Source organism: Manacus vitellinus, unplaced genomic scaffold (assembly GCF_001715985.3).
Source record: "Manacus vitellinus isolate BGI_N305 unplaced genomic scaffold, ASM171598v3 scaffold_0_pilon, whole genome shotgun sequence".
NCBI lineage: Eukaryota > Metazoa > Chordata > Aves > Passeriformes > Pipridae > Manacus > Manacus vitellinus.
The window spans coordinates 40,154,426-40,181,428 of record NW_021938789.1 but is presented as its reverse complement, the minus strand read 5'-3'; the positions used below and the strand labels follow the sequence as shown (position 1 = coordinate 40,181,428).

At 41.7% G+C, this 27,003-nt stretch overlaps 1 protein-coding gene across 7 annotated transcripts in view; it reads left to right on the top strand.

The window, feature by feature from the left end:
- Positions 1–27,003, top strand: part of EPHA5 (EPH receptor A5) — a 182,547-nt gene that overhangs the window by 20,584 nt on the left and 134,960 nt on the right. For all 7 annotated transcript variants that reach the window (XM_018072010.1, XM_018072004.1, XM_018071978.2 and 4 more), the window contains exon 2: positions 9,237–9,900. In XM_018072010.1, the coding sequence (XP_017927499.1) occupies positions 9,237–9,900 (664 nt within the window). The remainder of the gene's footprint in view (positions 1–9,236; positions 9,901–27,003) is intronic.

Here is a 27,003-nt window from a genome sequence, read left to right as displayed (position 1 = left end):
CTCTTTACAGTGGGTTTTGCGTTTTTTGTTATTTGTTGGGGGTTATTTGTGGGGAGGGGCTGGTAATGGAAGTGACTCTATAAGTTTGCTTTCTGCTAGGCAAGTATCACATGTGGGATAGGGAAGATGTGTTTGGTTAATATAGAGATGGGAAAAAAAATCACTAGTCTCATGTGGCATATCTCAGAAAGATGCTTTAAATTTCCAGTTCATATCTCTGCTATTTACTTCCCCTACTTTTGTTTTAGTTTACGAAAAATGATCCTTAGCTTCTGGCTGAGCAATCTCCTGTAATGAGTGAAGAAACTCACTTTTACTTGAGGTAATTAACTTCAGGATATTCTGAAGCTGTGTGTTAATCAGACTATGCATCTTAGTGACCAGCTTGGCATTGTAAGAAACAGCAGAAAACTGCAACACAGTAGTAAAATTAGAAAAGCAGCCCAAAAGTTATACTATTCTTATTTTTATTTTATTTTTCTAGTTGGAGAAATTGATGGGAATGTGACAAACCAGCAGAAAATGTTAAGATCCTTGTTTGGAAACTCAGCTTTCATTAGACCAGATTTCAGCCTGAATAGGGAGATTAATCGAATGCTCTCTGTCCTCTGTTATCCATTATGTTTTTTGCTTGACTAGTAGCTGCTGTCAGTAGGAATATATGTCTGTATGTATAAATGTCTTGGTTGTAAAAATGCCATCCAAATCAGGCTTGAGCCTTGGTGGGGGGGACTGTAAGATCTCAGGCAGCCACAACTGCTTCTGGTATTTAAAGGTTTTAGTAAACACTGTGCCAAATATTGTTTGTATTGAACTCACTGCAGTTTGTTTTGACACTAGCCCCTGCCCTTGAAATGAGCTCCAAACCCCTAAAAAACACACTGAGACTATGCAAGAATCACTTAACCTCTTGGATTATAAAAGTAGATGTTGGTATTGGAGAAGTTTGTACAAGCAATACATTTTTTTGTTGTTTGGTAGCTGAAATTTAAAACACTGTATTTGAGGTTGAAAGAACTAGTTTGGATTACTCTAGAACAGTTTTATTTGTATTTTTTTATCTGCTCTCTGTTTTGTTTAATTTCAGGAGGAGAAGATGAGGCTGTCAAAATCACTGGTTTCTCCTTTGCTATTTTTTTGTCCCCTGTCCTCCTTTCCTGACTTGATCCAAGTACAATAATTGCTTTGGTTTCCTGATTATTTTTAATTCAAACATTTGATTTACTAGAAAAAGTCACATGGCTTTATCTGGTGATCTTCCACTGGTTGATGCGGGGCAGGAGGGTGGAAGCTGTTAGGCTGTCCCAGTGAGCAAGCATCCTGCCCCAAAGCAGAATTTGAACTTTAAACCTGTGTACAGTGGCACAAATGCTTAAAAATTGTTGCCCAAGAGCTCTTGTTTTAAACAGGGTCCAGTGAGCTGGACAAAGCTATTTTGATTCTCTTCTGTCGGGAGGTGGCATGTAGTGGGCACCATTTATCCTGTAGGTGTGAGCTGCTTGCCATGTCTCTGCTCTGCTCCTCACACTACTCCTCCATCGGGAAGAGCAGACTTGCAAACTTGCAGCATTGTTTGAGGTTACTGCATTTTTCTACTGCTTGAGACTGGTTTGGATCATTGTCCCTTGTTGTGAGAGGGGACCAGGCTTCTCACGTGCACCATCCAGGTGCTGGTGGACTCTGCCATGATCAGTAGGTCATATGGATTATACATAAAGCTCTTGCCAGTGTTCAAGATAAAACTCTTTTGCTCCTACCAATCCTGAGGTTAGCATTGCTGTAGAGGGGGCTAAAAATAACATGACTTTTGGGTGCTTTGTATTTTGTGTTCTTGTTCTTTGAGCAAGCAAAACCCATTTAATGAAGACTGAAACACCCCCAGGAAAAGCAAAAACTCTTTTAATCATATGGCTCCAGAGCTGAAAATCTGAGCAATGGTATATATCACAGCGTGTGTTGATAAAACTGGCAATATTTGGTGGCAGGCTTTGAAGTAGCTGAATCTTGGAACTGGTGTTTTTGTAAGTGGTGTTTTGCAATAGGCAAGATAGTGACACAGTCAGCCTCATTTTATAGCTAGCACAGCCCTGCAAAACCTTCTGCAGTGCAGAAGAAAAAATGCATGGTGCTCTGCCTGGCTTTCACTAGAGATTTAGCCTTAAGTGACCTCACTGAAGTGACTTAAACTGCACAGGGGAGAGCCTGCTGCTTATTTGCTTTAACTTTGTAATACGATAGCAAGTGGAAACCAGCAGGCAGCTAAAAAAAATGAAAAAGCCACAAATTTTTGGGTTCTGTGATGGGAGGAGAGCAGCAAAGGGAGGGAAGGAGCAAGTTGCAAGATAAAGTTGAGTAGCAGGAGGGAATGTTTGTGTGGGAGCTAAGCTGGAGGCTATTGATTGGCAGCCAGGTCTTAACATCAGCTGCATAAAAGGAAATCGAAGAGTCTGCCCAAATATTACCAGGATGAAAGGCAGGATAAATAGTACAGAACTGAATGCTAGGATGGTCTGCCCTTCTAGAAGGGCGTCATGTCCCCTTTTAACTTGGCACAGGGATTGCATAGCAGCACACCATGCTGTCCTCTGCACCAGTATGTGCTCATAATGGGTTTAACAGCAGTATTTTGGGGTAAAATTGCCTTCCTGTGGGCAAAGAATGAAGTATCTCCAGTATTTTCACACATTCAAAGCCTGGGATCAAAGATCTGTGCCAGGCTTGTGTTTCTCCAAAAGGAAAAGAAGGTAAAAATGCATAAAGCCTCTTCCAGTTTTATATTTTCGTGCCAGCGGATACCAGAGTTAATGTGCACATGTTGCAGAGCTGCACATGGTGGGGTGGAAAAATGAAATGAGAGGATGAGTCTTCTCGTACCCATGTAGCTTATGAAATAGGTAGTGGAAAGAGAGGCAGGTTGCACAGCCTTTGGAGAGAGGGAGTCCTGCTGGGAAGGTTTCAGGTAAGTCTTAGAAACAGCTTTGCTTAATGCACTTAAGCTGCCTTTCCCTCTTAAGATTTCTAGGATTTTGCTAAATGTCTGATTTCTCTTTCAGATGCACAGGGATGTGTGGAATTTGGAACAAGGCTTGAAATTTTCACACTGCCTTAAATAGGTGCTAAAGATAGTGAGTTACTGAAGACCAGTAACAAAAATTCCTATTGAAAAAAAACCAAACCAAAACCAAAAAAAACCCAACCCAATACCAAATAGACAAAAGCTCTGAAATGCTTATCCCTGCTGTCAGTATTTGGGTTTTTTGGGCAGCAGCCTTTCACTGTGCCGTGGTAGCAAATGGCAGTCCTGGAATCTCAGAGATTAGAAACAAGCCTGAGTAGCAGACAGCTGGTGAATGTGTTTTAAAATTGTCCATTTAACTCAAGGCTGCTCCACTGAATGCATTTTTAACTCTTATATTTTTAGTTAGTTGTGTGATATCTTTGGCCTTTCTATAGGCAAACAGCTTGAATGAACTATGTGCTTCCTGTCGATGGAGCTGAGTGCAGTCTTTAACTTGCCAGCAGTAGTGTGCTGGAAATTTCTGATTCAGAAGTAGGTCTTCTATAAATGATTTAACATCAGGCCATTGAAATGCATTTGTGTTTTCCTTCTTAGGGCTATTAAAGATGTAGAGAAAACATTTACCACCAAATTAATGATTGCATTTTTGTTTTAATCCTGCAGATGGGGTTGATTTTTATCTCAAAAACTATGTGCTGCAGAGAGGAATTACACAATTTTTCAGTTGTACTTAATTTCTTTTTCATGCCTTTAATTTTCAGCTAGATACTGTCTCTTTAATATGGTTAGTTTTCTTTTTCATTAACTGTAAGGTGCTGCCTTTCTTCCTCTAGCTTGTATTTCTTTGTTGGCTGAAATACTTGTCTGAGGTATGCAGTGATTGGGAAGCTGGGACCAGGCAGAAGGTGCAGGGACTCTTACCACCATCTCTGTATCGTGGAGGGATGTAAAAGCAGAACCGTAGCAGGCTGCCTGCAGTCTCGGGAGGGAGGCAGACCCAGCTGAAGAGAAAGAAATGGTGTATTCCTACATGCAGATAGGAGAGAAGAAGATTAAATGACAGAGCACACATTTTGCACAGTACTGGCTGCTCTTATAAAATCTGCTTGTCTTGCCCTTGGGGATTATACAGAGATAAGCAGCCTCAGCTCATTAGCACCTCCCCTCCCTCATGATCTCTGATGATTGCTTTAGTTTTGATGGCAGGTGATGATGGCAGGGCTCTCTCTGATCCACGGTATGGTACTGGAAGAGCAATGCATCCTGAAGCCTGAGATGTTGACTTGTTTTACCATTTCTTGCAGCTGAGATTATACTCTAGTTCAGTTGATTGATGTATTTATGCTTGGACCTTTCTCCTCATGGTGTTTAGTGCTCTCAGTGCATGAAAGCAACTATTAGAATCACTGCATTTGGGCTTTTGAACAAATGAACTTTGTACTCCCTCCCAAAAGCACAGCTCCTGGAGCAGTAGTGGAAATGAGCTTAACTTCATAACTCTGGAGAGCGTGATGGTTGGGTCCTTGAAAATTGACCTGGCAAGTGTGAAAAAAGTCAAGTGATGTTTTTCAGTATGCCTTCAAGTTAGGTCACTAATGATATTACTGCAACATCACAGTCATTCATTGTAAATGTCAGTTTTATGAAAGAAGTACACATTAATGCTCTCTAAATGTTGTATGGAGCTACACAATGTACCTTATCGCCATCCATACACTTTTTCACTTGCTAAAACTGGTCTGAGCAATTTCCAGTTCTGAAATGCTTTGCACCACTTCCTGCTGGAGGTTAACACTTCTTCACAGATGCTGGTTGATGTGAACAGTTGTTCAAATGATCCTCTGACCTTCAGCCACATAAAGCAAAGTTTTAAAGTCATTAGGTCTTTTCTGGGCTATATTGGCACATGGTCATTTGTTCCTTGGGCTGATTTGGCAGGGACCTCTGCATGCATTGGAGGAAGTGGAGAGATACTCTCCCTTTTCATCTAATGGAGAATCACCACCTTGATAAAAATAAGACTTCACCTTTATATAGTGTCATGATTGTTGTGATTTAACCCCAGCCAGCAACTAAGCACCACGCAGCCCCTCACTTATTCCCTCCCAGTGAGTGAGCAAATCAGAGAAGTGAGAAAACTTGTGAGTTGAGGTAAAGTCATTAAAATAGGTAAAGCAAAAGCTATGCACACAAGCAAAGCAAACCAAAGAATTAATTTACCACTTCTGGGGGTAGGCAGGAGTTCAGCCATCAGGAAAGAATAATGGTGACTTGAGAAGATAAATGCCATCACTCTTACTGTGATTTTTATTGCTGGGCATGAGGCCATATGGTCTGGAACATCCCTTTGGTTAGTTGGAGTCAGCTGTCCTGGCTGTGTCCCCTCCCACCTTGTGCACCCCAGTCCCCTCACTGGTGGGAGAAGTGTGAGTGACAGAAAAGGCCTTGACATGGTTAAGCACTGATCAGCTGTATCAGAAGCATTCCTGTTTTATCTACACTGTTTTCAGCACAAAACCAAATCATAGCCCCATACAAGCTAGCATGAAGTAAATTAACTACATCCTAACCAGCACATTCTCCACTCCTTATTCCATACCATTGACATCATGTTTAGTCCCACATTGTTCCATACAACCTCATTAACCACTTACCTTCCCGTCATTTAATATATTACACAGATATCATTCCCTTAGTCTATGGACCACGAATATAAACTGTTTCCAGAATGTCCACTGAGTCTTTTTAGTCCATGACTTTCGGCTCCATCTGTTATGGTGGTCATTTGGGACAGGGAAGGTGGTGTGTTGCATGGAGTTCCTGGGCACCAAAGCCAGCTCAGGTAAGGTCACTGCTGCATTTGCACTGTTTCTTATAAGGTTTGTCCTCCACTATTTCAGGTGGTTCCTGCTTTAATAAATCCTATAAAATGCAACTCTGATCATGGTTTACAAGAATTTAAAGGTATATCCATTACAGTCTCCACCCCCTGTTCCCTTGTGCCAGGGTTTAACATTGCAATGAACTCCTCCCCTTGTTCTTACCCTGGCTAGCAACAAGGGGTTGTTGCTATAGTAATTCATGTAATATGCAGCTCAAATCCTGGGTGACAATAATTTAAAGGTATTTTTATTACAATCTCCAACCATGGTCCCTTTGGACCAGACTATTTGGTGTAATGTTGCAATGAGCTCCTCTCCTTGCCTGTGCTCCATCTTGGACTTATCCACAGACTGTAGTCCCTTAGGATTTTACCTGCTCTAAGTGGAGCCTTATCTATGTGCCACAGTCTTGTCAGGGGTATACATGCTGCAACACAGACATAATCATGGCCGTAGGTGCTTTGCAATGTACCTGCTCTGGCATAGAGGTATCCACAGCCACAGATGCTTAGGGCTCTTCTCCCATGTGAAGGTTGCACTCCCATCAACTTGAGTTCACGCTGAAGTTCCTGCATGTCCAGTATAGGCATCACAAAAGCACCAGGGATGGCCTGGACATCTGCCATCCTGGGTGCTTTGCCACTGCTGATATCAAAATGTTCCCAGGCATGGCAGAGTAAGATGATCAGCAGTTTGGCAAGCAGTGAAACCAAAGAGCAGCCACTAATGAGCACTAGGCTTCAGTGTACAGTAAGGCAATCAAGCCCCGTGGCAAGCCCAGAAGCCAGCCAATGAATAGCTAAACAGCACTAACAGCTATAAATTCAATCTAGCACATTCAAATCAAATCTGTCATCATCTCAAACCCTTCCAGCCCTACACTGGGCATCAAAAAGGATTGTTGTGGTTTAACCCCAGCTGGCAACTAAGCACCACACAGCTTCTTGCTCACTCCCCCCGCAGCTAGTGAGCAAATCAGAAAAGGGAGAAAACATGTGAGTTGAGATAAAGACACTAAAATAGGTAAAGTGAAAGCCACACAAACAGGCAAAGCAAACCAAGGAATTCCTTCACCACTTCCCATAGTCAGAGAGGTGTTCAGCCATCCCCACAAAAGCAGGGCTCCTTCACACATAGTGGTGACTTGGGAAGACAAACACCATCACTCTGAGTGTCCCCCCTTGCTTCTTCTTTGCCCAGCTTTATGTGCTGAGCATGACACAGTATGGTATAGAATATCCCTTGGGTCAGTTGGGGTCAGCTGTCCCAGCTGTGTTGTCTCCCAACTTCTTGTGCATCCCCAGCCCCCTCACTGGTAGAGTGGCGTGAGAGGCAGAAAAAGGCTTGACTAAGTGTAAGCACTGATCAGCAATAACTAAAAGATCTCTATATCACAGCAGTGTTTCTAGCACAATCCCAAACATGGTCCCATACTAGCTACTATGAAGAAAATTAATCCTATCCTAGCTGAAACCAGCACAATGTTAGACAAATCCACTTGAAAGTATGTATGTGCAGCATATTTATCACCTAAATTAACCACACTAGTTGAAGAATGGTGTTTTTCTGCTTTTAGTGTCAGGTATCAAACCCCCCCCCCCATTTACTGGAACATAGAGAATCTAGCTACAGAATTATGCTGTATTGCAAACTTTTTCTGTGTGTTTTGTCAATGACTCTACTTTTCATAATTGTTAATTGCCTCTCCTAAAGTTAGGAATGAATCCTGCACAGATCTGCCTGGTTTTCATTGCAGGCATATCATTGGCTAACTCTGTGGCACTACCAAGAAGGGTGAAGTGACAAGTACACATTAATCATGGTAGGTTTGTGGTCTGTTGAAGCCCACAGACATAAAAAGGGTTTAGAAATGAAAATACTGCTTAGTATGACAAAAATATCTTCAGGATAGGTTCCTCATTGGGAAGACTGGTGGTACATAGGAACTGTGCACTTCACAGTGGTCATGTCATCCTGAAATTGCCCGAGTCCCCACTTTCACATCCCAGGTCAGAGAGGAGAAGAAATGCTTTTTTTCTAGTGGTATTTATAACTCATTTTGGACTGTAGCATCAAGTTATGTTCTTATGTCACTGATTGCTGCCATTTTAATTTAAAATGTAAGAACATTTCCCTTAAAAAAACTTCATTGTTAAGTTGACTCTGAGGGTGTTCTCTGTCAGTTCTGTAGTAATGGCATCTGAATTGAGAACATTCTCAACTTCATCTCTGGCTGTATTTCCAGTGAAAAAATTTGTCCACTGGCCTGAGAACATATGCAGATTGTAATATAGCTAGTAGCTATATTGTACTGGAGTGCCTTTAAATTATGCTCTGTGTGTTTGCTTTGTGCTGCATCCACAGCTGTGGCTAAATGTGGGCAGCAATGCTGAGCAGAGGATGGACCAAGCTTGGGGAATTAAACCCTTGCAGATAAGCAGGTCTAAAGTAGAAGGAAACAAAACTGAAAAGAACACTGGCTCTCTTGATTTCCTTGCTGTACTTACATGGGTTAATCTAATCTCTTAATGTGACACTACTGTTGTCAAAAGCAGAGAGGAAACATTAATGTTGTGTGTCTGTTGTAAGCACTGTTGTGATGCTACTGACTCTGTGCTGGATCAGGGAAAAGCATTTCTTCCAAGTAATGCACTTCAGAGTGTGGCTAAAATAAAACAAACAACCAGTTGCTACAATTCCCACAAACAGCTGTGAAAAGTTAACTGGAGCCCTGCTTAAAAACCTGTATAACACATGAACAGCTCAAGATTTGCAGATCCCAGTAATCTTTTCTTTGCATGCACAAGAACTCCTCTGACTAGCATGCTTGGAGAGAGCAAAGGGCAATTTATTTTATGTATCACTCGACTGATTTTCTGGCACACTGTTTGGTGGGGGAGAATAGCTTGCAGAAATGTGGTCCTCTTTGTGTTGGGCAGCAATTTGAGGATGTGGTAGAAAGGAGCCTGGGGAAATGGGGACAGATGAACTGTAAATAGCTTTTTTTTTTTCTCCTATGTGGATGCATTGGAAAAGGCCATGGAAATGGCCCCATCTGCTTTTGTTTTCTTTCCAAACAGAATACTAGTGGACAAACCCAGCGCTATGTTTTCCCACTGAAACAATAATTTAACTAGCATCTTTTTCTATTTATAAAAGATCTTTTATCTGACTTTACCAGGAATTTATCAAACCTCAAATATGGAAAACTTGGCAATTACAATATTTTTCCCCCCTAGAAGCCTCTGAAGCTCAAGATGCTCTTAGATGGGAAAGGTAAGATTTTGCAGGAGCTGTAACTTTTTTAAAAAGTAACACTTTTCCTTTTTATACAGTGGGAAGAAATTGGTGAGGTGGATGAAAACTACGCTCCGATACACACATACCAAGTATGCAAGGTAATGGAACAAAATCAGAACAACTGGCTTCTGACCAGCTGGATCTCTAATGAAGGGGCATCCCGCATCTTCATTGAGCTGAAATTCACCCTGAGGGACTGTAACAGCCTTCCAGGAGGACTTGGGACTTGCAAAGAGACTTTTAACATGTATTACTTCGAATCAGATGATGAAGATGGGAGGAACATCAAAGAAAACCAGTACATCAAGATTGATACTATTGCTGCTGATGAGAGTTTCACAGAGTTAGACCTTGGCGATAGAGTTATGAAGCTAAACACAGAGGTGCGAGATGTTGGGCCCTTAACAAAAAAGGGATTTTACCTCGCTTTCCAGGATGTGGGTGCCTGCATTGCCCTGGTCTCCGTGCGCGTGTACTACAAGAAGTGCCCATCAGTAATCCGCAACCTGGCCCGCTTTCCTGACACCATTACAGGTGCGGATTCCTCACAGCTCCTGGAGGTGTCAGGTGTCTGCATCAACCACTCAGTGACTGAGGAGGCACCAAAGATGCACTGCAGTGCTGAGGGGGAATGGCTGGTGCCCATCGGGAAGTGCTTGTGCAAGGCAGGGTACGAGGAGAAGAACAACACCTGCCAAGGTAAGGGTTTGCAGGGAGGGTGCCTTGCTGAGTTTCCAAGGTGATATGCTGTCTTGGCTTCCTTCTCTTGCATGTTTTTTGTGCGTGGTTGAGTTGATAGTCAGGTTCTCACTTCTGCTGAGGTCCTTCAAATAACTGTTACAGAGGCCTTGGCTGGATGTAGTGGCACATGACACCTATGTACAGGTCCTTCTGGTGCTTACAGGGCTGTGAACAAGGAGAATCTGGTATTCTAGTTTTATCTTTGGAGCACTGTACATGGGTCCATGAGGCAATTGTAATCTTACCTGTTATTTTAAGGTTTATGTTACTTTTCCTCAATATCAGAGTTTCCTTATGAATTTTAGAAGCTTTGTTTCTTTTTTTTCCATGCTATACCAGGGAATATACAAAATTAACCTCCCTATGCAAGATGCATTTTGGTTTTGTATTTGAAGGAGTATGTTTTCCTCTCTTTATCACTGGGGGGGGGCTGGGAGGGTGTGGTGGTACTTGATATGCTGTGAGTTGGTTGATTTTCCTCTCTGGTAAATAATTTAATACAAAGCTGCTCAGCTGTTCAGAGTTAAACCTAAAGCTGCACTGGTAAAAATGCTTTCTTATGTGCTGAGGTTCACAAGTTGCTGGTCAGCATTGGCCTCCTGAATCATCAGAGGCCTTGTGGAAGAGAATTAGGGTATCTCAAGCTCAAGACTTAAAAAAGAATACTCCTAAAGAACAACAATATACTCTGAGTGTATAATCTCATTTTACCATTTTATGGTTTGCTGTATTACATGCTTGTTTATAAAATTCGCCCTTCCGTTTTAAATACATAACAGGTAGCCTAAAACTGATTTGGTTGTAGAAGAGAAGGGTAAACAAAAAAGATTTCAGTACAGTTTGTTTTTTGCGAAAGTATTGTGTATTGGTTATCAGTTCCATCTTCATTGCCTTGTACTTGCAGCTGCTTAGTTATAGATAGATAGTTATAGATGCTGTGGGGAAGGCAGAGAGATTCCTCTTCAACTAAAATCTGTGTTGCGTTTTCTCTTCGCCTCACTCCAGACACTCATTAGTGTTTGTAGAGTGGTGCAAAGAATAGATCAGTGCATACCCAAAGCAAACAGTGGCCTTGATCCTTTAGTCCTCGGTCACATGCTTGCAGCCCTGAAGATTAGGTAGTTCAAGTCTCTTCAAGCGATGACTTGAAAAGAAAATGTAGATATGTTTGTGTTGGAGAAACCCCTAGTAAACAGCACGTGGAGTGACGTTTTTCTACAGATGTAGTCAATACAGCAAAATCTGTCTTGGTTTTGTTTTTCCTGTGCCAATAAAGATATTTCTCCTTTTTAAGGGGGAAGAAGAGACTGACTTTATGTTTGATACTGCACAAGAGGGGAGCTAAAATCAACATCATCCCAAGTTGAGGAAATATAGACTGTCACAGATGAGTGATGTGGGTCAATAGATCGGCAAGGTTTTCCCTAATTATGGCTGAAAATACCATGTCACAAAATAACATGCACTGGTTTGGTGCTTTGTCTACATACTGACATCAGTCCACCTGTAAGAATTTTTGGAATAAAGGAGTACATCCATGAGTCACCTATCAAATCCAGCGTGCGATCTCTCAAAGCGCTCTTAAAGATCTCAAAAGCAAACAACACACCATTAAAAAAAGAAAAAAGCTACGGATTAAACTAGAAACCTCAGACTATCTTTGAAGAACATACCGTGCCTGTAGAGTGGTTGGATCTCTAGTAGTGTTGAGATAGCAATCTGGGGTGTTCTTTCAGATGATCTTAGTGATTAGGTTCTGCTTTCTGTTTTGGGACATGTGGGGTTTTTTATTTTTCTTACTCAATTGAGAGGACAGTGTCTGGCCTCACAATTTATGACTGTATTGGGTAGGCCTGTGATCATAATTAGGAAGCATAAATATGTTCTGTGGAATTGTACCCTTGCCTCATCCCTAAAGCATATCCACATAAACTACTTTTCTGCTTCATCTACAGCCTGCGCTCTTGACAGGAGTTCGTCACTTTAATTGTTCTAGATGTGTTAAAGCCCATAATTCTTTTTTGTGGGATAGCCCTAAATTCCATCACCAAATCAATGGGACTTGAGTGCCTCTGGCAAAGTCTGTTCAAGGGCCCCACTTGGATGTCCTATGTTTAACCCAGGTCATCTTGCCAAGCATTCCCTGCTGGTTGGCTCTGAGATGCTCAGTCGATAGGAGACATTCAGCCTTAGGCCATTCAGGAGGTCTGTGTTCAGCATGTATGGAGTTCATGCTGATACTCTGTGTGAGTAAAATGCTTTCTGGCTTGGTTATTCTTATATTCACAAGAATAAGAATTTTTTTCTGGGACAGTAAAGTTAAACTTTGCAGCCTAAAAGCAGAAGAAGTAGCACTTAGAAAGGTCCTATGTGTTTGTAAATGCTTCCTTTTTTTTTCTTTGCACAGTCTGACTGATGTTAAGGAAATGCACTACATGCTTCTGGCTGCCGTAATGATGGTCCTGGCACTCTGTGGTGTAGCTTTGACAAAAACCTAAATAACTTTGGTTTGTAAATCACTTGGGTGCATCTTGCAGGTTCTCCCTGTTTGCTTTTCACTTAGACATAAGCAGATTATTAGTGACCATGCTTTGGGAAACATTTTCAACCCAGAAGAGCCTGGCTTTGTTTATTAAAATTTCTTCTGCAAAGATGACATTTTCCAATCTCTAGTGTCACGTCTGGACAGAGCAGACTATACTCTTTTATTAGAGGTGATGTAAACCCCAGTCATCCTCACAAACATATGGGAACTATTGAAATCCCTTCTGCCTACAAATCATTAATTGGCAACGATGTTCTGAATTCATCATCTTGTCAGCAGGTTTCCTGTTTGAAGAAGGCACTGACAGTAACAGCTGAGCAATTTCTCTCACTGGGGACTCTGAGGTTGTAAATATGACATGGTCTAATCTCCTTATATAATGTGCTCACTCTGTCAATTAACATAGGCAGCTAGGTAATAGTTACAGTAAGGAACCCAAACGACTTGCGTCTCTACACCTCCTTTGGCAACATGGCCCATTTATCAGCAACTACTAGGGACAACTAGAGGTAAATTGTGACTATGCTGGGACATGTTTTTAAAGGAGTAGTGTTAAGGTTCATTATTCACAAGAATAAATTGCTGTACTAGTTAATAAGAGAAATGAAAGCAGTTGCTCTGTGAATTTCTGTGCTGTTTTCCAGAGTGGTGATTTGCTGCCACTAAAGGACTCATGATTATTGGCTCTGCCTCAGTTCAGCTGGTGCTCTCTGAATATATCCTTGAGAAAAATGCCCACTTTCGAGTCTGCTTGGCCAGTTTCAAGTCTCCTAATGGTGGTCTCCACCTTAGCAGGAAGCGCTCAATCAAAGCTGAGGGGCAGATCCTAAAATGCTGTAAAACTTTATGTGGTGCCACTGACATTTCTGCCTTTACCCATTTAGGGGCTTGGCCAAAAAAAATATTATCTGCCCAGTCTATGCTTTCCTTCTTCCTTCACTGGAATAGGTGAGTTTTATTGTAACTTCAGTTTTAGTTGCTTACTATGCATAGCAGAGCTCACCACTGAGGTTTGTGTAGGAAATGAAAACTGTGAAAAGGCCACTTTCTGACACTTCTCTTTGTATTCATTCTCACCTTCAGCCCAGTATGTTTTCAATGAGAAGCAAGAAGTGCTTATATTTTGCCTTTAAAGGCAGTTGAGCCCGTGCTACTGGAAGGGAGGAGATGTTGACATATTAAGCTAATGAGCCGCAAATACATTTGCAGTGGTGGGGTTCTGCTAATGTCCAGGGAGCTGCAGAATAGTAACTGGAGATGTAATTGATTTGCAGAGACTGATCTTTTTTCAGATGCTTTTAGAGCTGAAGCACAGATTAATTAAATATTTGAGTAAAAATAGGAAGAAAAGAAAAACTTCACATAATGAGAGCCAAAGTGAAAAGGTGAGTAATGAGTTCAGGAAAGCATAACACTCTCCTTTCCAAGAATCAGTACAGACTGCCGCTTGAAGAGACATCAAAAGGAGTACAGCTGGTTTTAGCTAGCTAGAAGGTATGGTCAAGATTACAGATGTTAGAGGTGAAAAAAATAACAGAGGAAAACTTAGTGATATCTTCCTTCACCCTTGCTGTCTTCTGAGGAAGAACATTGGAAGCAAGAGCTGGAGGAAGGATGGGTTTAGGGTATGGTTTCTGGTTTTAGAAAGGAGTTTCTGCCAGAGGAAACACTTGGATTATTTTTTTTCCAAAACAGCTCTAGAGTATTCAAGCCCTTCTGTTGTCTTAAATATTGATGCTTGTTTGATTATTCTTCCCTGAATCAACTTTGCTGAACATACCTCACTGCATTTACAAAACAATATTTATTTTTTCTGATTGTTCATTACTTATGATGTGATTCAGCTGAGCACTTGCCAAGAGAAATGAGTTTCTTACAGATAACAAAGGCTGCAGAAAAACGTTGTCTTCACAGGTCTTTTATTCTGGACATAATTAAAACTAATTTACATAGATAGCTAGCTTACATAGATCAGAAGTTTGCATGCTGAATCAGTTCTCAGATGATTTTGTTGCTGGCTTATTGGGGGTGAAGCAGAGCTACTCTTCTTCCTCCAAAAGCAATGCAATCAGTGCAGATGTTTGAAAGCACTTTCCCAGAGCAGTGATTGCATCCCTGTTGATCAGCTATTAGAAGGATAGTCAGAGGCAATTGTTTATTTGCAGCTGTGCAGGAGTAAGCAGGCAGAGGTAGTGACTCTCAGCTGGTAGGTAGCAGAAGGCACCATCTGTGGAGGGTTGGGAGGCAACTGAAGGTTAGCAAAGGTGGTGATGGTAGAGCCACACTTGATGACTGTCATGTTTCTGAGTCTGCACAGCAGCTATCCCGGAGGCCCAACTTGTGAATGAAACACAATGAAAAAAATCCTGTATTTTTTTTAACAAATTCATGGTGTGATTTCCTCAGGTGACACAGAGCAGCTCAGCCATTGCCTTCCCTATCCTGTTATTTCTAGGAAATGAAACGTGCTGCTACAAAGGTAACCTTATTTTGGAACTTGGGCTTTTGCTCCAAAGCAGACAGTGTTTCTGGTTTTGTATCTGATGTAGCCACAGGAGGGGGGCAACTTTTCTTCAGTCCACTCTGCAGCTTGCTTGCCTACCTCTCCACCTCAAGTTGACTGAATTCTTGCTCTGAACTCCTTGTTATGTATGCTAGAAAGGCAGCATACTGCTAAATCCTGCCTGTCTTGTGGGAGACTTCCCAGCTGGGACTCAGGTGAATAAGGCAAGTGTGCTTTTACCTTTGTAGTAGAGTGGAAACCAAACAGAGTCCAGGGATAAAAAAATAAAAATCTCTTCTTAATTGTTCTACTGGGAGGTGATTACGTGGCAAGGAAAACATTGATGGAAATATTCAGTATATGGAGAATACTGAATTTGGAAATACAGTTGCCCCTCCAGGGAGTTCTTTGCCCATCATTCATACTTCTCTTGCATTTTTCTGATTAAAACCAAATTGGCTGGGAGTATAGCATGGTAGGTGTTTATATAATTATGAGCTGAAGTGCCTAGTTAATTTTAATTAAGCACAAATGCAGCCAGTGTCAGAATAGCTGAGTTTTTGGCCACACAGTGTGTATTTTCTTTTCAAATGCAAAGAAAGTCACTTGAATGCTACATTTCAGCAAAATGCAATTGTCACTGGAGGGGGAATGGGTTTTATTCTGTAGAGAGATGTGTGCATGTATGTATTTTGTGTTTTGTTCTGCAGCTGAAATAATTAACAAGAGCAGGGAAATGTTTTCTATGGGTCAAAACTGTATTGCAATGGGACTGATTAAATATTACTCTGTTTTGTTTTACATGTGTATATTTGCCTTCATTATAGGAGGCAGAGTGTCCATGTATGTGCAATGCATCATGCTTTGCTAATGAGTTGTACTTTCTTCACTACCCTGTATGCTTGTAACCCCAATGACTCTGAAAGTCTTTCCTCATTCTGCAGTGGTGCTTTTAGACCATTGCTTTGACCAACTTAACCTTACTGTTCTTTGCAGTGTGGCTGCTGTGCAGTCACCTTCCAGAAGGACAGTTAAGGAGTACTTTATTCCCCTCACAAAGTATAGATTGAGCAGTTCAAATAAAATAGGGTTTGGAAATGTCTCCAAAAGTGTAAACTGTGAAGGTCATGTTTGCTTCCTAGCCATAAGATATTTTGGGGGAAATCTTAGAGTATGCTTTTTAGTTCAGTCCTAGATAACTAAGTAATATGAACTTGAATAAAAAAAAACAGCTGCCTTTGGTTTTACCGTTGGAAGCTTAGGATATTTGCTAAAATATAGAATGGGAGAGGTGTTGCAGGAGGAAAGGGAGTGTTAGCCATGCTGCTAGGTTCCTTTGATTGCCACGTTCAACTTTGAATTGCTTGGAAACAGCTTACTTAATAATTGTGGGTTTTAGAAACAACTAAGGACTCTGGAGAAATACTAAGGATAAAGTACGTGAATGCTGTTTGGCAATGCAGTGAATTTAATTGCCTTGATATAAGATATGGCTGTCCCCAGCTGCCCACTCTGTCCCATTGCTGGAAGTTGCCGTGGGCTCTGCAGAGCTGGATAGTCTGCCCATGAGCTGATGTGACCAATGGAGGGCTTGTCTTGGTGCCCTAGCCTGAGGGCATGCTCCCTGGATGGTGATCTTTAGCAGAAGGGTAACTGCAACCTCTCGAACTGCCAAAGGTCTGCTAGAGCTCATTTGTCAGAGCCCTCATTCCACCTAATTTATATGAGGTATTAAAATGAAGTGGTACTATTGTTTTGCTCATAATTTGGGTTTTCGGTTTTGTGTTTCTCATTTAGAAACACTTAGCAGTAGTTAATGATGTGTTGACATTTCAATAATAAGCTTTTCTCTCTGCATGCTTTATATCTTGACCATTTTAACTTGCTGTGGCTTAACATTGAGGTTGAAATCCAGGCTCCACAACAGGAGGCTACATGCCTTGTATGAATAGATTCACAGCTTACTTTTTATTTTATTTCTTTAACTGTGTAAACTTGTATCCCATATAAGGTAAGTGTTCAGTAGACTGAAGTTAGAGGAAAACAATTGCAACACATATGTCTGTAGAAAGAGGTGAAGCTGCTCTTCATGTCAGAAGAGATGCCCATCTATTTTGCTGGAAGATTGCTCATTTTCTCTCGCTGAAGAAGTTAATCTAGTACAGACTCAATTGTATGTACGAACAACAGAGAGATAAGATTGTATTGAGCATGGTACTGATGTGCTTCCATTTTTGATTTCCCTCAGGGTGGTTATGAGGTTGTTAATAGTGGAGCAGACTCAGAGAGTGAGGCTAGGTGTTATAGAAACCCCAAACAGTATATCCAAAACAGATTAAAGAAAAAAAGATGAAAGAGACAATGTGAGGCTTGGGGATGTCCCTTGTTGCTTTCATATGCCTGTCTTATCTTTATAAATTTATGTCTTTAAAAATGAATAGCTGAAGTTTGAAAAACTGGGATTTAAGATGACAACTTTCTTCGCACTGTAAATGACAGTCAATCAACTTAAGGTCAAGGAAAATTCCACCTCTTTCCCCAGAAAATCCAGGCTCTAAGAGCTGCAGATCAGTGGCATTATCAGAACAGGTCCACTGGCTGGGAGGGTGAGACAAGACTCTCCCTGCCTGCGTGCCTCCCCATGCTGCCTGCAGTTATATTGCTGGAAGCAGGGTGGGTGGGAGAGGATATGCATCAGCAGATCATCTTTGTCTGCATCTTCAGCCTGGCATCCTTGTACAGTCTCCTGTGGTAGTGATGGTGGAGGAATCAGTTCCCCTGACAAGTGTGGCACTGGAGGTAGTGCCAGCTTGGGTTGTGACCCATTCTGGCAGTGAGATGTGGAGGTGTATCGTGATCCACGTCCTCATGGTAGGCCTTAAGTGGCTTGTGAGTAGTTTTGCTAGCACTTCAGATGTGAGTGTTTCTGTGTGAGGAAAGAAGTAGTTAATACAGACTATTAAAACCATTCCTAGGTCATACAAAGGGCTCTTCTCTGTTGGATCTTGAAGAACCTACTTTATGAAGTAGGTCACAGTCACTACTCCACATTTTACAAATGACAGCCGTGGACCAGAGACTGAGTTGTTCCGTGCCAGCCAGAGGCTGGAGCCTGAACCAGGGCTCTGGAAGGCAGTGCTGTATTTAATCTCATGTGCTTTTTTATGGTCTTAGACTAACCTAAAACCCTTCTAAGATCATTCAGCTCCAGGCAGATTCATTGGGAAGTAACAACAAACTTACCGTTCATTTCTCTAGAGCTGGAATTCGAACAGTTTTCATTGCAAAAGGCTTGCTTTTGGACCTCAGTTAGATACCTCCCTTCAAAAAAATGCTTGGCCTGAGGGTACTTTTAATGCAAAAGACTTGGGGAAGCTGTATGAGGAGCAGCTGAGGTCACTTGGTCTGTTCAGCTTGGAGAAGAGGAGACTGAGGGGAGACCTCATTGCAGTCTACAAATTCCTTGTGAGCGGAAGAGGAGAGGCAGACACTGATCTCTTCTCTGTGGTAACCACTGACAGGACCCAAGGGAATGGCCTGAAGTTGTGTCAGGGGAGGTTTAGGTTGGATATTAGAAAAAGGTTCTTCACCCAGAGGGTGCTTGGGAGCCAGAACAGGCTTCGCAGGGAAGTGATCACAGCACCAAGCCTGAAAGAGAGGCACATAGTGTGACTCTTGGGGATGGTCCTGTGCAGGCCTAAGAATTGAACTGGATGATCCTTGTGGGTCCCTTCCAACTCAGCATATTCTGTGATTTTGTGGAGGCTCTATGTAGTGTGGAAGCTGTGCTGAGGAGCGCCTCTCTGCCCAAAGGTACTTTTTACTACCAAAGCCTCAGTGTTATTGAGTACCAGACTCTCTGTATATATATAAAAAAGCATCCCCTGCCCCAGCAGACTCTCCAGTCCCTCTGCATGTGTGTGACTATTATTACTTGAATAAAGCAAGCCTGCCTAGAGAGCCAACATGATCTTCGCTGAAGTCCAGAATCATGGTTACCATCCACCAAGTGAAATGGCTGCCTCCTGTGTGGTCCTAAGAGTCTCTCTGGTACAGTACTAGTTCCAAAAATAATGCATTAGAGATCCTACACTGAATTGGTCATCCCATTGCAATGGTGATAGAGGTCACAGCGTTGCTTTCAAAAGCTGCCTGGAAAGGAAGCTTTTTAATTACTTTAGAGCATGGGAAATGTGCTAATTTGTAATTCAGTGGAAGCAACCTGCAGGTTGAAGCTTCCCAGCTCTAAGCTGCTTTGCAGATAGCCTGCAACCCAGGCAGTAACAGAGCTAGGACCATGGACTTCATTACTGCTGGGGCTTGGTGAAGGTTCAGGAGGCATTAGCAATGTTGGAATCTTGGGACGGGAGCCAGTGTTTTATTAGTATAAATCCAAGGCAATTGGGCATGTTAATTACTGGAAGAAATTCACAGCAGGGAGGAAGAGGTTCAGGATGATGGGGAGATGCCATGGATAATTGCCAAGGTCTGCAGATGCCCTGTGACCCTGTGCTGGTGAGATTTCCTGCATTGCAATGGTTGACTTGCAGCAGATTGAGTATTATCATTCCAGGCTGAAATGTCTAAAGCAAAGTGCCTGCAGAGGGAATTCGAGGTAAAAATGGCTTAAGGCTCACAGAGTACTGTGGCAAAACCAGTCATGGGACCCTCCAGTACCAAGTCAGATGTTGGTCAGGGCTTTTGTATGCATATAGTTATGCTCATAAGGGGTAAGCATACAGGTGATGGAATTTCAGTCTTCCTGTCCTACCTGATTTTGGGTCTGCTTTTTGCCCGAGCACTTGATGCTCTTTCACTGCCAGAGGAGGGTGATCAGCAAGAAACTCTTTCTAGAAGTGAAATGCATGGAAATGGGTACAAACCACTGAAGAAAGAGGCAGGTGTCTGTCTTGCAAAATAATCTTTCCCTCTCTGCCTACCCGAAGTCCTCGGTCAGGCTCAGATAAAAGCTTTTCTCCCCTCCCTGGGAAAAAGGCTGGCCTGTATTATTTATTTATTTGTAAAGGCTTTTTTTTTTTTTTAGAAGAGCTTTTACATTATTTTTCTTTGCTCTCACAGTTCAAGCATGATTTAATACGTCAAAACTAGTTTGCTTAGCTGGCCTTGATTGTCTTGCATACTTCCACTAAAACAGGGCAGTCATCCTTCCAGGCATGCTGCTGCCCAGACAAATGAAGTGTCACAGCAGCTAGGACCTGCTCTTGTGTTGTGACAGCAGTCGCATCCTTCAACAAAGCTGTTAGTGGGGAATTTAGAAGGGGGTAATGCCTACAGATATGGCTTGGGTCAGAGTAGTGTGGGCCCACACAGGCAGATGTAGAGACAAGCTTATGCTCAAGAGACTTCATCGATCATTCATGTGCAAAAGCATTTTGGTCCAGATTGAGAGTCTGGCTAGTACCAGAGAGAGAAAGAAAGCATCCTGTTGATGCCTGCACTGGCAAACCTGGCAGAAATAGCACCAAGAGCCCTTGCATCTCTTGGCAGAAATGAGTTGCAGTGTGATCTTTTGCTTTCTGTAGTCATTGGAGATTTTATCATTGATTTTGGTAGGAGGGAGATGATAACCCTCTGCAATATGTTAACTAAATTATTTCCTGGCCTAGATCTTTGTAAAGTGTTGCACTGACTGCCAGCAGAACACAGTCTATAGGAAAGAAATTTATTTCATGATAATCGGTGTAACTCAGATCAAACCTATTTATCAGCAAATGGTCTGATCTTGATCTCCAAACCTCCCAAATATCAGAGTCTGTGGCATTTTGTGCTTGTCTCTTTCTCATCTCATGCAGGGGCACACAGGCTAAAGTTCATCCACCTGTTTCCATGCTGCGCTCCATAGAAAGGAGTAGGGAACAAGTTTTGAGTCACTTCTCACTCTAATTAGTTTAAAATAGCATAGCAATCCTTTGAGCCTGCTTGCAGAACTTGGTGCATCATAGCAACTCTCTTTCCTAAGCTGCTGCTGAGATGTTGTGTGCTCAACTGAGCAAGAGCTCTGCACATGGCATCCTCGTCATTGGTGTCTTTGGACTCTCGTCTCCTGGATGCATCAGGAACACAACACTCAGCAGTCAGGTCAGACGTCTCTTGGTGCATTTTTGCTGGTATGCTACATGGGGTGTGGGGGATGGCTGCCAGCTGGGAATCTAGTGCTCGGGGACAAGTGAATTGATTGTATGAGTCTGTTATTGACTGAGCTCTGAGCATGGCTAATGGCATTGACAAGAGCTGTGTCATTCTCATGGTAAAGGCAGTGGGTCACGCACTGTTAGCTTGTTAAGTGCCCTGGTAGATGGAGGGGCAGTGCCCCTGCCAGATCATGCCCTTCCAAAATATTGTGGGACTGTTTGGTTTGGTGGCCTCCTTACAATTCCCAGAGCAGAATGGTGCTTGGAGAGAGCAAAAAAAGTCTTTTTTCCTGTTTGGTTGGTTGATTTGGGTTTTTGTCATTGGTTTGGGTTGAGGTTTTTTTCCCCCTGAATAAAAGACTACGCTAGATCAGAGCTTGGTATATAAAACACTGGCTAGTGTTGTCTGAAAACTGGATTCCATTACTGTAAACTGACATAAAAGATACCTGTGCATGCCTTCTGTGTCTTCAGTCATGCCTGTATGTGCAAGTCATTTTGCTGTACTTTGTGGACACTGTGCACACAACTAACAGCACAATGCCTCTAATGTGGCATGTGTGTTTAATACCATGTGTAGCTTTGGGTAACAGGAAAATGAATATATTACAAGAAAAGCAAGACCAGCCCAAACTAGAGTCAATGTTTTCAGGTGGAGGCCTTTGTTCTTAGGTTGGAGGCATAAAACCATTAAAGTTTCAGTGTTCATTTTCAGTGAGCTTACTGTAAGCATTTTGCCGCTCTGGCTGGGGAGAAGCAAAAGGCTGCACAACAGTCACGCTGCAGTTGTATCCGCAGGACATCTAAGTCTCCATTGTGGGATTTAGTGGGAAGCACTTTGTTATTGCCTGCATGCTGCTGGCAGACGGCTGAGGGCCCATAGAACATTTCTGGTTGTGGAGTCCCCTTCAGTGTTTTGTGCTGTGTACAAGCATGCACTGAGTGTGGGCTGTGAATACAGAAAAACAAAAATACTCTTCCTGAAAGTTTATTGAGCAAAGGCTTCTGGTTTAACAAATTCAAATTTTACATGTTCCAAAGACTGATTTCCAGATGCCATTGGGAAGAGTGTCAGGCCACATTCAGATTAGCCTTGCTGTTCCATAATATCTTGCTGGAGTACAAGGTTAATTAGTACCATAGGCAATATGCATTATTCATCACAGCAATCAGCCTTTTCTTCTGTTGGTCTGTTGTATGCAGCAAATGTTTTCCCTTCCAATAACAAATTCTTGATATATTATTTTCAAATTTAATCCTGCCAAATCATATTTGTGATATATAAATTATCTGGGCATTCTGATACTGATGGAAAACATTTCAGGTGTCAAAAGGACTTTAATTTTGGTGTATAACTCTTGGCCTGCTTGGGCATAGGCCTGCAGGACCATGGGATATACAAGATGATTTTATTAATGCCCATCTTCAAGCTGAGCCAAACTGGAAATAGCACTGGTGACATGCATACTGCAGTGGTTTATACCAGTAGTGTTTTCAGTGCTAATTATCAGCAGTATCTCAATGCAGGCATGAAGTGCTGAAGTCATGTTGCTGCTGTGGCACTGTGGTTGCTTGCAATACCCCAGCACAGGTCTCAGGCATCTCCATTCCAACCCTGAGGTTTGTGGCAGGAGAAGGCTCTTTCTAGCAGGGCTCCTTCAAGCATAAGGGCTAAATATGGGGTGCCTTTGGCTACTTTCCAGTGCCAGGGTCCCCACCCTGCACCAGGATACCATGTGGGCCACAGCTGTGAGCAGGGGAGATGCTTACTGACTGGTTTGCACAAGGTCCAGTGAGCTATGGCTTTCACTTACAAGGTCTGTTAGTGGTGCAGAGGGTTTGATCAGTTCAAGAAATCAGCACTGCCTCGTCCTCAGCTGGTATGGAGGAAAACATGGTGATACCTCTCTGCCACCATGCCTACTTAAAGAATAATATTAGTCTGAAAGATCTCTGGGAGATCTTTCACTGCTGCTTTCAAGCTCTAACATTTCACCCTGGCTGCCTCCTGGAAGAGTTTTCCAGCCTTTTGTCAGCTGTACACACATGTATCAAGTATGTAGGTAGGTATTAGGGGAGAAAACCAATACATAAAGGCTGGGTGGCTTGCTGAAGGTCCCACAAACCAGTTTTGATAGAGTTAGGAGGCTCGGGCTTCCTGCTTGTTTCAAAATCATTAGAAATTTCTTTGCTCTCTCTTGCTGTCCTGAAAAGGATTTAGGCATGCACTTGCTTTCTAGCAACATAAGATGGTGTAGCCTCTGTGCACAGCTGGACATGCCTTGCAAAGTGATGTTGTGCTATCAGGGCCTGGGGGAGTACTTGCACTGACATGGCTGGAGGATAAATATGGCAGTGTTCTACCTTACACAGCCTGTGGCAACAAATCCTCTGCACTATGCCAGGCAAGGAATGCTTGAGATTCCTTTGTATTAAAATCAGCAAGTTAATTTTTCCGGCAACCCTGACTCACTTCCCTTCTTGTTTTGTATGTGTATTGTTCTTCGCTCCTGACTTTCCCTTTAGGAGGAACCAAGTTTAGGGGACTGCTTTTACTGCTTGCCTCCTTCCGGCTGGCATGGAAAAGGAATTTCAAGGGCACGATGTTTGCAGTCAAGTGCAGGACACAATGTTGGGTTTGTGTCAGATAACAGAAAAAGAACACATGCTTTGAAAGCGAGTATCCTGGTATGTCAGGGGCTTTCTGGGGCAGTTTGGAAACAGCTTTTCAGCAAGAACAGGCAGATGGATAAATGTCCAAATTACACTTATTTGTCAAACAACTGGGAAATGTCTGTGGTCCTTGATTTAGATCCTGTTGTGATATAAACAAATGAGCAGTCACAGGGATGTAAGGAAGTGATGACGAGTATTATTCTTTTCTCCTAATTATTACCCACAGCTTTGAAACAAGTAGCTGAGATTCCTTTCAGGAGACTTCTGCTCTTGCTTAAAATTGCATCTGTAGAGCAATTTGTATTGCTTCCGGTTAAAACAGAAGTGTATACGCACAATATTTGCTTAGAAGTCAATTATAGGCAGTAGAATAATAAGTAAATTGTACTTAAAATATAATTATGTATATCACCAAAAGTGGAATGGGTTTATCAGCTTAGTCTTTAAGAGTCACATCAATAACTTATGAACTTCAATAAACGTGCAATGCTCATATGCTAGTTTGTTGCACACTGTTCTGACATAAAAACAAAGGAATTTAATTATTTTAATCATTCCTGGGGACAAAACCAAAAGTTCACAGCATTCAGTGGTGTGTAAATTTAGTGTTGTGTTGTAGATCAGCATGGTTGAAAGTATTGATGAGAGAAAATCTTCTGTGGATGCTGCATCCATAGGTCTTTGAAATAGCTTGTGGGGGCAAAGCCTAGACTGTGTGACTGATAAATAATAGAAGAGCTTCACTCCCTCTCCTCCCTTCCTCTCCTCTCCCTTTTCTTAGGTTTGCATGACATCAAGCACTACTTGGAAAAAGTAGAGTGGTGTTCAGTCCATACTGGAACAAAGCAAAAGCCATCATTGTTCCAGAGAGAAGTTATATTTCTGTTTTGGAGTAGTTGGTCTATAGGTCTGTGAGTCTGAAGGGAAGAAAAAGCTATTAATTGCTGTGACTCTCTGACATCATAAGTAAAAAAAGAGCCATGAAATTGGAGAGTATGCACTGGGTGGGAAAAAAACCATCATCTTTGGTTGGCCACATGGATATAACCAGCAACCTGCAAATGTCTCTGTTTCAGATATCCTTAAAAATACAAACAATTCATATACCTGACTGCTGTATCCAGTTTGGGGCACAGCACACCCAGCAACCTACTGAGGTGACATTTGACAGGCATTGTAGATACCCTGTTGTATCTTTTCCTGGTACTTTTATCCCATAAATGTGGGATCCTTCTTAAAGAAGGATGTGGCGCTCATGCTAGGTGAGACTGATGCGTGATTTCCTGAAAATGACCCCATAAACTCAGGTTTATAATCTTGTTTCTTTTCAGTACTAGATTTTGGATTCTGCTTTGATAATTTATTTTCTGATGGCAGCAAGAAATTAAAGTCTCCTTTAAAAATCACATTTAAAAATGTTTCAAATCTTCATTTCTTGGAGAAAAAATCTGGTCCTACTGTAAATATCTTGTTTATGTTTCGTAAAAGGCGATAAGGGAATGTATGATTTCCTGGGCTTTAAAACAGCAACAACATAATGTTAATAGCACTAACATGTGGCTAACATGGCTTTTCCAAACACAAGGGAGTTTTTCAGGTGTTGGTAAATTAAAAAGGGCTGAGCAGTCAGTCTCAGTTATGCTTCTCGTATACTGGCCTTTTTGGGCTGGAATTCCCAGGGCTTTTCTCACAGAATCAAATATCTATTGTACCTTGGTGATATCATTGTCTATATTCGGTGATGGGGAAGTAAAACAAAGAAAGGAATTGCCAAAATCATCCATCAGTCAGTGGAAAATCAGGCTTCCCAATCTTGTACCTTACTTTTTAAACTGCATGTCTATGCAGATACATGAACTTATTTCTTCTCATTATAAAGTGTAAGCATGTATCTACTATATTTTAGCTGATCGCAAGTGACTTGCTTTCCTGGCAATAGTTTCAGTGATGTGATTTGTAGTTTACAGTTGAGGGGTGGGGTTTTTTTACATATACATAGGCCAGGATTTCAGCTGTAGCTCAGTCAAATACTTTAATACATTTTGTATTGGATGTTCTCACACAGTCTACAGGATATTCTCAACTAGGTTAAGAAAACTGGAGGCAGGACAACATCATTGATGTATGAGTATTTAATTTCTGATGTTAAGCTGTTGGGGAAATAGGAGATATTTAACATGTTGTAGAAATTACACTACAAAGTACATGGTAATCCTGAGCTATCTGTATCTTCCCTTCCAGACAAGAGTGGATTAAATATTTTGCTCTGTACTAACTTACTAAAAAGGGTAATTTGCAGCCTTTTCTCCTTTGCTGAAGCACCAGATTCTAAATATGTGTTCCGGTGTTTGCTTTAAAATAGTATGCCACTGTGGATGGTGTTTCTACATATTTAATTATCTCTTAAAAAGTGAGTGAAAGTGGATCCATGCCTTACAAAGCAATATGCTTCTGTTTTGTACCCTGTGGCAACAGAACTAGATCTCTTCCTCTCAAGTAAAAATGAAAACAAAAGCTCTTGCAAAATTGCCAATATACTGTTTAGGCAAAACCTCTCAAACTTGCAGCTTCTGCAAGCCAAAACATAAAAGTGCAAAATTTCCAATAAATGATTATTAACTAGTGTGTAGAAGTGAAGCGTGCTGTGAGCTTTCAGTCCCTCTAGGTGAACTGTTTTATAATGTAATGCTATCAAGATGTTTCATAGTACAGAAAAAGGCAAGGAAATAATAAAATATATGTCCTAGAATTCCCATGTGAGGGTGAGTTCCTTGAATTTGTCAAGCTTGCTGGTGTGCCTCCAGAAATTTTCTCCAAAATGATGACTAGTTCTTTAATTACTCTTAGATATAGCTGTGTTTGTTGGTGGTGTTTGAGACTACAGATTGAATTTAGTACTGTAATTGTCATTAATCTGGTGAAATAAAAATGCCGAGTTTTTAATAAGATCTCAATTTAATGTTTTTAAATGCTTTGAAGAGATTTAATGTTAAACCAGCTGATATAAATCTGCTTGGCTCCTCTGTAATCGTCTCTCTCAAGCATGTACCTCTTTTCAAGGGAACTTGGCTCACACTAATTTCAAAGCTGTTTACTGCCCACATGAATTTGATGGACTCTCACTTTTATTGTTAGAAGTTGTTAACATCAACTTTTGGTGAGGTGACCAGGAAACTGAAGTGGCA